Consider the following 11,123-nt stretch of genomic DNA (forward strand, 5'->3'; position numbering starts at 1 on the left):
TTTTAATATCTAATAGAAATCATATACATGGATGGTAGTAGTAGAGTAATAGTATTATCTATGTATGTGTCAGATAGACTTATATTTCATGGTGGACGGAAAATAAGAAATAAGCTTGGAGTTGACGAAACCATAAGACAATATTTACTATTATTTTTTACTATGTTGATATAATTATGCATTATAAAGTTCAGAAAATTGTCGACGCAAGTTAGAATATTTTGAATAGTTAGCAACTAAACCAGTTCATTTAAAAAGTTTAGAAGCATGATATTTTCTATTTTTTAATTTACATAACTCTTTCGAAACCCATAAATTAGAACTCATTCGTTAAGTAACAACACATTTCGGAACATATTTTTCAAATCAATTTAAAATAGTTTCATGAAAATAGGAAGCACTACATATTGCCACTGTAATCTAGCCAAGTTACTTTAGAATGTTCGTAATTAATCTTCTTAAAATTAGCTTTCGCAAAGTTGAACAGAGAAGAAAGGTCTTGTGTATTATTATTAAGTAAGTTGTCGTGAGCTTGACAAGCTGGCCGACAGGCGTAATGCTMAAAAATTCTACGAAAAAATGCGGTGACTAACAGGTTTCAAGACCAGATCATAATCATGTAGAACCCAATGAGGTGATTTAGTAACCGATGTCTAGAGCGTACTAAAATTATRSAGGGAACACTTCTCAGGCCTGCTGAATGACAGTGTATGCATAACGCCAGGAGAAAGCGAACCCGAGTCCCCAATCGACGACGATGGARCAGATGTTCCATTGCCAAAGATCTTGGAAAAGACCTGTGAAAACCGGACAAAAAGATGGAACGCACCACCTTTTCGTCTCCGAGTAGGTCGATACCAAACGAGGTTTCAGACAAGGCGACTTTCTTTCACATGACTTCTTCAACCTTCTTCTGGAGAAAATAATTCGAGAAGCAGAACTAAATCGAGAAGGTACAATCTGCTGTGTACAGCTCYTGGCGTATTCTGGTGATATTGACATCATTAGTTTTAACAACCGCGTCGTTAGTTCTGCTTTCATCAGAATGGATAAGGCGGCAAAGTAAATGGGTCTGGTGGTGAACGAGGGCAAGACGAAATATMTCCTGTCATCAAACAAACAGTCGTCGCACTCGGGAATAGGCAGTCATAACTTCGAAGTTGTTGATAATCTGTCTATTTAGGAAACAGCATCAACACCAACAACAACGTCAGCCTCGAAATCCAACGTAGGATATCTTCTCCTATCTTCGGACTAAGGAGGCAATTGAGAAATAAAGTTCTCTATCGACGAACAAAAAAGTCACTCATTATYCCCGTCCTTCTATATGGCGCAAAGACGTGGACAACATCTGAYGAGTCGACCTGACGAATTTTCGAGTGAAAAGTTCTGCGAAAGATTTACGATTACGATATACGACAATATTGATATATTTAGTTCARTGAATTAAAAAACAGCGGTTACTCTGGCTAGGTCATGTCGTCCGAATGGACGAAAACACTCCAGCTCTGAAAGTATTCGACGAGGAMGACCTCCACTCCGTTGGAAGAATCGAGTGGAGAAGGACCTGGCTTCGCTTGGAATCTCCAATCAGCGCCACCCTGCGAAAAGAAGAAACGACTGTTGTTAACTCGGCTATAACCACGCCAGCAAAGAAGAAGAAGTTGGCTATGATTTGTATATTAATTTCCAAAGGAAAATGATAAAAGTATTCTGGCAGCACAACAGAGCATATTGAAGCGTTAATAATTTAAATCAAATCTARAATCTTGCCAAACTTGTTCGAATCTAAATTAATTTGTTAAGACCCAATTCCAAAATTTTAATACAAGTATAAGAACTAATTTAAACATAAGCAGGAATGATGGAACCATCAATAGATTTCCATGATACAAACGGTAAATTGAAATCTCCCAAAACAAKCATGGAATCAGGCGGAATATATGATAAAGCTAAGTAAATATGACCACCATTAACGCAAATTAGAATGCACTGAAATTCAATGAAGTCTTCTTGAGGTACATCGACTTCTTCAGTATGTCAGGAAGATACCAAATATTATTGAAATTTTTTCACGCTTTCATAGAATAATGGATAGCATTTTTTTCGCAAAATTTTTGAATGTAAAGTTTGGCCGGCATCTGAACGAATTTCCCAAGCTTTGATTCTTGCTAGTTGCAAGAGTATAAAATGTTCGATTACACCCGAACTTACAGCTGCCTTTCAACTAACTCTKTTCCCACGGGTAATGAAAGTTGATGTTGAACTCTCACTGTGGACACTATGAGATTTTCAGGTTGCTTTATAGCACAATATAGAACTATATACCTTATAGAGTGGTCTAGGCGGTTCAAGTAGTTCAGGGGGTGTCGATAAGGTCCCCCAACGAAAAGCGAGTTCAACAGAATACCGCTTCCAAGCCTCTAAATATAATGAAGCCCACGCTACATTAAATAGTGAAAATAGCACGTGTCCCATATCTTGCGCTGTTTGTCCTTTTCCCCAGAGAGCTGCATACAATATCATGCCAAAGACAGCTGGTACGCCTAAAGCGCAGGTGTAATGGCCCAGCCACGCAAAGTAAAGTGCTACTTTCACACCAAAATATTCAGCTATATCATCTGAAAATATATAAATAAGCTAGTACTTTGGAATAAGCGAATATAATATAACRAATTACCAAGTGGTTGAGGGGCGAAAATCTGTTTTACCCAACTRTTTTGTAGCAGCGCCAGAGAGCGGGTTTCATGTAACGGAAAAACCTGCACAATTAGACCAGTTTCTTGCCAGGCTGCAACAATGCTTTGCCCTTCGGCTACGGCTGCACGGCCCTGTAGGGCTTCGATATCCGCCTGGCTGGCACGGAGGCCTTGCAATACCTGCAGCACCAGCCATTGCCGTTCTTGTGAGGTGAAAAGTGCACTGCTTCCATCTTCGATCCGCAGTTGCTGAAAACAATGACTTTCCCGTGTTGTGAATTCACGTAAGGCACCACCTAGGTCAGGACGTAAGCGTTTCGGTAATCGTGCTTCTTCGGCGGCTTTAAATAATCTGAAATTAGAGAAAACAACATTTTATAGCTCCAAATATAACCAAAACTCATACAAAAATAAATTGCCACAAGACCTAAGGCTGCAAAATGGTTTAAATTCTAGCATCTAGATAAAAAGTTTAAATAGCAACTTACACATTCGTTGGTGCACTAATGTAGAAAGCATTCCGGCGTGTACTTTCGTGAGCCTTCACTTGTACAACCAATCCAAGCCCCGATGGTGGTTGAGAACGCAATCGTGAGAGAAGCCAACGAAGAGCCTCGTCAGGCGCATCTTCTGGAAACTCGATGACAACATCACATTGTGTCGGTATTTTATTCAACCAAAGGCGACGCGGCGTCATTAAGTGCCCAGCATATGGAACTTTTCGACGTAATTGACGGGACGCTAAAGGAGGGACATAGAGGGTGACAAATTATTTTCTTTCAAATATTGCAAATATGCAATAACTGATTTTTTTATGRCGTAAATGTATTTTATAAAACTCTTTTAAATTAATTGTAATTATTAGTTTTTTAATTCTAGTTTTCTGCTCGGTTTCGAACAATGATATACCAAAACTCGGCAACATTATTCTATAATGTAAAAATTAATCGCAAAATGTGTTGCTAAGCGCATAACTCAACAACGCATGGATTAATTTGGCCAGTTTTTTTTTAATGGTCGTTGAAGTTCAAAAATGGTTTTTACGGCGAGAAAAAATCGAATAATTGTCGGAAAAACTCTAAAAGCAGCCCTGTTCTTGAATGTTTGTTTGTTAGTAATGCTAAGACGGCTGCAACAATCTTGATGAAATTTGCAGAGGTTGTTCGTTGTGGATCGGGGAATGTTTAGAAATAAAAAACCTTATACTCTTCATAACGAAAAGTCGGAAAATTGGACAGTTCCAAAAAGTTGAATGGACAATTCCAAAAAAGTGAAAATTATTCAGTAAAAACTTTATGTGTGTTTCACACAAAGTTATCAATTGAAAAAAAGTTRTTGATTGAAATTTGTTACGAAGCCACRACGAGGTCGTACTAATATCGGTCGGCGTTCTTTTTCCCATCAACATACATTGGCAGCCCAAGGCACTTAACCGAGTACTCCCAGGATGCGATGACATACGTGCGCAATTATGGCAAGGTCAATCAGCAAGCGATCGTCACGATGTCACAGCACGACTTTTCAAACAATAGCTACAATGTTTGATGGCCTTTATCTTGAAGCCACGTATATGCGGTGTTGTTAGATGCTAGATGAACTCTGTTGAGTGGAAAAAGAGATGTTTGCCACACGCACACGCACACATTCTTCTTTGGACGGTGGTTACACCATATCAAAATGAAGAAATCATTTCTGCGAAAATTCCTGATCCAGAGAAAGATCCAGTGATCCAGGTAAAAACCAATATGGTTCATGGACCTTGCGGAAACTACAATCCCTTGTCGGTTTGTATGTCTGACAAAAAATTCACGAAACACTATCYAGGTGCTTTTCTTTCGAAAATGCAAACTGGAAATGATGGATATCCACTCTATCGGCGTCTCTCACCAGACAACAATAGCAGAACATTCAACATTAAATTTAGAAGAGAAAATATCGAAGTTGACAACACATTGATCCCACCATATTCACCACTATTGTCTAATTCACATTCAAAACTCAAAATTAAAATCATAAGATACATGTGTAAGTACGTCACTAAAGCAACATGCCGGTTATTGGTCTTGAACGAAACGGTAGATACGTAAACTGCAATAAAGAGCTTTGTACGATATTTACTTTTGCAATTGCAATGAACGTTTTTCGACTGTTCCGCGTTTCGCAGTTAATTTGGAGAATGGCCAAAGAGTGTTTTTCAACCTAGAGATACAGTACAGCGAGTGGAAACACCGCCAGCAATAAAATTAACATTGACGAATTTTTTCTCATCTTTCGTCAGTGACCCATTTGCGAGAACATTGCTCTATTCGGAAATACTTTGATATTATACAAGGAATGCATCGTCGAAGATATTTTACATCATATTCGCTAAGAATTGGAAATGGGTCAATTCCGTTTGATACTTCCGGTGGTTTGATATCAATTCCATCTGCCGTTTATAAATTCACGAACGATGAACTCATCAGGAATGTTCGGACACTGAAAAAATTATCGTAAGTACAATTCCTTAAAGGCACGCGCAATGTTAGCTGCCAAAAATACCGATATTATTTACTTAAACTGGAAGATTCAAAGTCAAATTCCGAGAAACTTGCTCTCATACAAATCGATCGATAGTCTTAACAATGAAGACGACGCCGTGAATTATCCAATGGAATTCTTTGGAGAGGCTTGGTATGCCACCACATCATTTGCGTCTCAAAGTTTGATCTGTCGTCATATGTTTCGCATTCTTCATGTGCCGAAACTGTGTAATGGAACCCGACTGATTGTGACGCAGCTATGGAATACAAAGGGGCAGAATGCTTAATTCTACGAATTCCTTTGAGTTCTAACGATTGACCATTTCAGTTCAAACATATTCAGTTTCCAGTGAAAATTGCATTTAAGGTGACAATCAACAGGACGTAAGGATAGTCGCATAGTGTGTGGCATAAATTTGGAAATGCTATGTTTTTTAAACGGCCAGATGTACGTGGCATGCTCACGAGTTGGAAAGCCATGTCTTCTGTGCACCGGCACAGAAACTAAGAAATGTTGTTTATCAAGCTGCGTTACATTGAAAAAAAATAATAATGTTAAATTCAACCTTCTTTTTATTTCAAAACACAATTTCATGCAGGACAAYGCCTACGGGGTCAGCTGGTACCATTTAAAATTTTAAGTCATTTAAACTTCAAAGCTAGAAATCTATAAAAAGAAAATTTCTGGCCTAATGAAAAGATCACACCAAAATCAAAAAAAAAAAAAATCTATCTTACCCAAGAGTACCAACCTAATTAGGTCTCAAGTTTGTAATCTCAAAGTTACGCTGCATCCGTTATTTGTGTTTACAATATAATTTTTTTTTTTTGATAGAACTAGCATAAATGATGCCATTGTCAGGGARGCCAAAAGAGGCCGTTCCCACGACAGTCGGGTCTACGTAAGCGGAACGGACCCGGATTTTTATCCGGCCAAGGACTGTCAACTCGGCAGAATTCTGAAGCTACAACAACAACAACAACAGTTCACAAAAGGCAATATGCCAGAAAACTCGTAAAACTGTATTCAGTGAGCGCGAGATGCGATTAAATAGTTATTTAACATCATTGGCGTCTCAAGGGAAATGATAMAAATTAGTACGCAATTACTGCGGGGTTCCTTGAATATCAATAATAAAGCAAATTATTTTTTAATTATTATTTATAACAGGGGATGTAACATAACACACAATACTCGTTGAAATAGTCATTCACAATAAATTTACCGAATCACCTGTTCTTACATCACTAGATTTTTTAATGGGTGTTCTCGTACACTTGCATATTTCGGTATATAATTTTTGCATTTTGCGTCATCTTGCAATCTTGCAAGAGCAAGAGAATCCCCCTATTTATAGTCCTAACTGCCAAGTTGCAGCTATGATAGCTTTTCAGTCATTACGGATAATTTTYAACTTTGATAAATTTGAATAATCAGCAAAGACTCGGAAGAAGGCTGAAACATTCTGTCTGAACATTTGTTTTTGCACAAAGCCTACGTGGACAAACAGATTAAGTGTATGACATCTGGCAGCACCGTTTTTCTTTTTCTATTCATTCTGGAAAATTACAGTTTGAATTCAATTCGTGGAATTTAAAGAAGCGTTACTTTTTCTGGAGACGCTTTCGAGTGTAGAAGTTGTTTGAATTCTTTAAGAAATAAATATTTAATTTGTATGGATGACACATTTTTTTCAGCTGTTATCGACGAAAACACTAAATATTATAGCAGACACTGTGAAGATATCAACTGAATGTAAACATCACATCATTCACGACCATTTGGGTATGAGAAAGCTCTGTGAAAAGTGGGTGCCGCCCGAATTCACTTTTGACCAAAAGAAACGAAAAGTTGATGATTCAGAACAGAGTTTGGAGATGTTCAAGCATATTAACCCCTGAAGAGAGTCTGTGTTGAATAAAGAAACGAATTTTGCCAAATAAATATGTTTTACTATTGTGGACTAGAGACTTTTCAATTGACATGTTATTTTACATTTTAGACAAATCTACCAAAAGCGTCCCTATTATATTTGTCAGCTTAACTCGCTGTTAATTGAAACAAAATAACATTCACGTCGCCATATCAGAAGTAGTTTAGAAAAAAAGTAATAAACACAAAATAACGCTATTAAACTCTATTGCACATTGAGTAGTGTTTCAAACCTATTTACATAAATATGTATGTTGAACTTTTTGAGCCTTGAAATGAGATAGTGGGTTCGTTTGTATGATTTCTGTCAGTAGTGTTTATTGTATTCTAAAACAAAAAATAGTGCATTTACCATAATTCTTTTATCTGAGGTACGCTTATTGAAAACTTCTAAACATTTTCATTCGATCAACTTCATCGCATATGGTAACAATGCTTACCTTAGATATCCACTTATGTCCATACATATGTCTGTATGTTACATACTTATAAAGCATTATTTTTTCTCAAGTTTATAAAAAATTTTTTTTTTTTTTGAGAAATTCATAAAAATTGTGAAAATTTATTTTGAAAATCTATAATTTTGTGAAGAAATTGTTCTTTCTTCAAACGTCCTATTTACAAGTGTCTTATAGTGATCTCTCGCTCGCAGTTATGACCGAAGGGCCGCCTCCTGGARGAGGCTATTATGGGATTCTGGATATGGATCCCACAGCCAAAAAAAAGAAAAGTTCAATGAAAAAAGACTTAAACTTAAACAACCCGAAGATTTTTCCTACTCTAACCTCAATTACGGAAAATCTTTATAATAATAAAAACATTGACTCTCAAAAATTTGTAACCATTAAAAGTACAAATATTGAAAAGCCACTAAATACATACAATATTTTTCTCTTAACAAAAACGCTAAACGGTATCGTTAGTGAGAATAATAGAAAACTTGCAAAATTTACAGGTGATGGAAATTTACTCGTTTTAGTTAACAACAAAAAACCGCTGACTTTTTAATAAAAACAAAAAATCTGTCAAATATATGCAAATTACTTGCGAACATCGTACAAAACTTAATACGGTGAAAGGTGTGATTTATTCTCCAGCATTAACAAACTTTTCAGAAAAAGAAATAACAACGGGCCTTACAGATCAAAGTGTAATCGAGGTTAATAAAATTAAAAAAATAACAAATAACGGATATGTAAATACTCCTTTGCATATTCTATCATTTGACTTATATCAGCTCCCTAAAGACCTGAAAGTTGGTTTCGAAACTATTCAAATAAAACCTTATATTCCAAAGCCCATGCAATGCATAATATGTTACGTTATCGATCATACAAAAAACAGGTGTACCAATACTCCTGTTTGTGTCACATGTGCCTTACCAGAGTACTCAGAGGTATTAAATTGCACTCAAATTAAAGGTATTAACTGTAATTCTCAGCATAAATCAACAAATAAAAATGCCCAACTTATCTTAAAATGCAGGAAATCCTTAAATATTCTTCAATAAACCGAACATCAATTAAAGAAGCAATAACTTATGTGAATAACAACTTTTCACCAGACTACTTCACAAAAGAAAAYCCAATAGAATCACTGGACTTAACCACAGAAGAATTAATCAAAGCAAAAACAGTAACAACCAAAAACAACGAAAATTTACAAAACAAAACCATTAATTATGCAAAACCTATTGCTGACAACACAACTACAAAAAAAATTTCTTATATAAATCAATTACATATATTCAGATTTTGTCACCAACAAAAATTTATCATAACAAAAGAACTCATCCCAACAATCAAAATAAAGAAAATCCACCCGATAATAACTTAAGTGTAACTCCTATTGGCTGAATAAGATTACCGACATCATCTAATTGTCAAGAAGAAAGCGAATCAACTATAGTGCAGGTAACAAATTTAAATATGGTTACATTGCCAACACCAGCAATTATACCGAAAACAATTATGACTCACAGAATAATATGGATACAGATATTAATGAGATTCTTTCTCAACTTCATTGCAATAATCAGAAAAATATAATAACAGTTTCTAATCCTGAATAACTATACTTATATCCCCATGCTTATTTTATAATGAAAGTTCTTCAGTGGAATATCAAAGGCTATTGGAACAATTRCAATAATTTGGAGATATTAATAGCGGAACTCCAACCTCATATTAGCATATATAGTAGAAATTAAAATACAATATATTTATCTACCACCAAACATAAAAATTTCTTCCAATCARTCGAACAATTCAATCGACACTAATTTTACGAACAATATTATATTGGGCGATATAAATGGCTGGCACTAACTATGGGGTCCTCACAATACCAACTCCACAGGAATAATGTTTGAGAGTTTTATACTACAAAATAATCTGTGTATTCTTAACAATGACAAATATACTCACTGTTCCACTCATCATACTTTAACTGCGATTGACATCTCAGCATGTAGTCCCAACTTATCGAAAGAGATAAATTATCGGAAGAGATAAATTGGGACAGGGTTGACGATATGTCCGGTAGTGATCATAGTCCAATAATACTCAGTTATAAGGAAAATTATGCGAGTATTATCCATAACCCTAGATAMAAAACGGCAAACGCAAACTGGCCTCTTTTTTCTAAAAGAGGTTTGGCGAACAGTAAGAGAATTATAACAGATGTATTCCAAATTGCAGAAATATTTGCCACTTATTTTGCATCGGCTTCTGCAGATGAACAATTTTCAAGTGAATACATTTCAGAAAAAAATCGTGTCCTCAAATCGGTATACAAAGTGAATAAAACTTCAAAGTCTCCTAGTAGTCTTGAAGAAGAAATTACTCTGTTTGAACTGGAAAAAAATCTTAGAAATACTAAAGAGCATTCTCCTACTAAAAAGTCGTTTAATTAATTTATATAATTTAATCGTCAAAACTGGTATGTTTCCCCACTCTTGGAAAAAATCAAACGTCCTTTGCATTCCAAAAAATATGAATAAGAAAGATGACTACAAAAATGACCGTCCTATCTCACTTTTATCATGTTTAAGTAAACTGTTGGAAAAAATAATATCAAAACGTAAACGGATATAAATCAAACTTAAAAAAATTAGAAAATGGAGTAAAACAGGGTTCTCCCCTATCGGTGACGTTARTGTGCGCTATCTTAAAATCCTAGGAATAACCTTCGATCAAAAACTGACTTGGAAATACCAAATTGAAGACCTATGTCAAGACCTTTCAAAACGAATAAATGTACTCAAAAAAAGGGATGCACATACAAAGTCTCTATCAAGTATTATGAAAGTCTTGATTTTGRGGAAAATCTACTATGGCCTTATTATACATATATTGCAAAACATCCAAACGCTCTCTGCAGAAAATCAAAAAATATTACCACATGGCAGCGCGCATAATTAGTCTCGCGTTTCGACCAACTCCAATTGTAAACATACTCTGTGAACTGAAACTCCCTACTATTTAACTGCTTTTTTAAATTAAATTAACTGGGAATAAAATATATAACTGCATACAAAACTCAGATAACATCCTGTACACAGACTTTAAGACTCTAGCTCACTGAAAAGATACCTAAAAATTAATTCAACAATCACAGAAATTTTCAAAATGGCTAAGAAGATGAATATAGATTTTTCGAAACTAAAAACTTATAAAGTATTCAGCCCTCCCTGGAAATCTGCAAAATCTCTTTTCATCTCCAGTGGTTTTACCAAAAATAGCACGACCCCACTTGCTTTGAGGCAACTACACGCTGAAGAAGTGCAAAAATGGAAGCAAAAAAACTGGCTAATTTGGTACTGTGATGGTTCAAAGAAAGTTGAATACACTTTTGCTATTACAACAGAATCTAAAGAACTAATCAAAATTGGACTTTTGCCTAGCTACGCGGCTATATTCAACTCATAAATTACTGCAATTGAAGAAGCTGCAAAATTAAAACCCAAAA

The 11,123-nt window shown here is 35.5% G+C and overlaps 1 protein-coding gene across 1 annotated transcript in view; it reads right to left on the reverse strand.

Annotated features, from left to right (window-relative positions):
• Positions 1 to 2,328: 2,328 nt before the first annotated feature.
• Positions 2,329 to 11,123, reverse strand: part of LOC108977082 (anoctamin-8-like) — a gene marked incomplete at its 3' end in the record, with an annotated part of 28,840 nt that continues 20,045 nt past the window's right edge. Inside the window, exons 3-5 of the mRNA XM_018946592.1 lie at positions 3,188 to 3,440; positions 2,681 to 3,051; positions 2,329 to 2,621 (exon numbers count right to left, since the gene is read on the reverse strand). Coding sequence (XP_018802137.1) covers positions 2,329 to 2,621; positions 2,681 to 3,051; positions 3,188 to 3,440 — 917 coding nt within the window. The remainder of the gene's footprint in view (positions 2,622 to 2,680; positions 3,052 to 3,187; positions 3,441 to 11,123) is intronic.

This window comes from Bactrocera latifrons, unplaced genomic scaffold (genome assembly GCF_001853355.1).
Source record: "Bactrocera latifrons isolate USDA-ARS-PBARC rearing strain unplaced genomic scaffold, ASM185335v1 scaffold_837, whole genome shotgun sequence".
Classification (NCBI taxonomy): Eukaryota; Metazoa; Arthropoda; class Insecta; order Diptera; family Tephritidae; genus Bactrocera; species Bactrocera latifrons.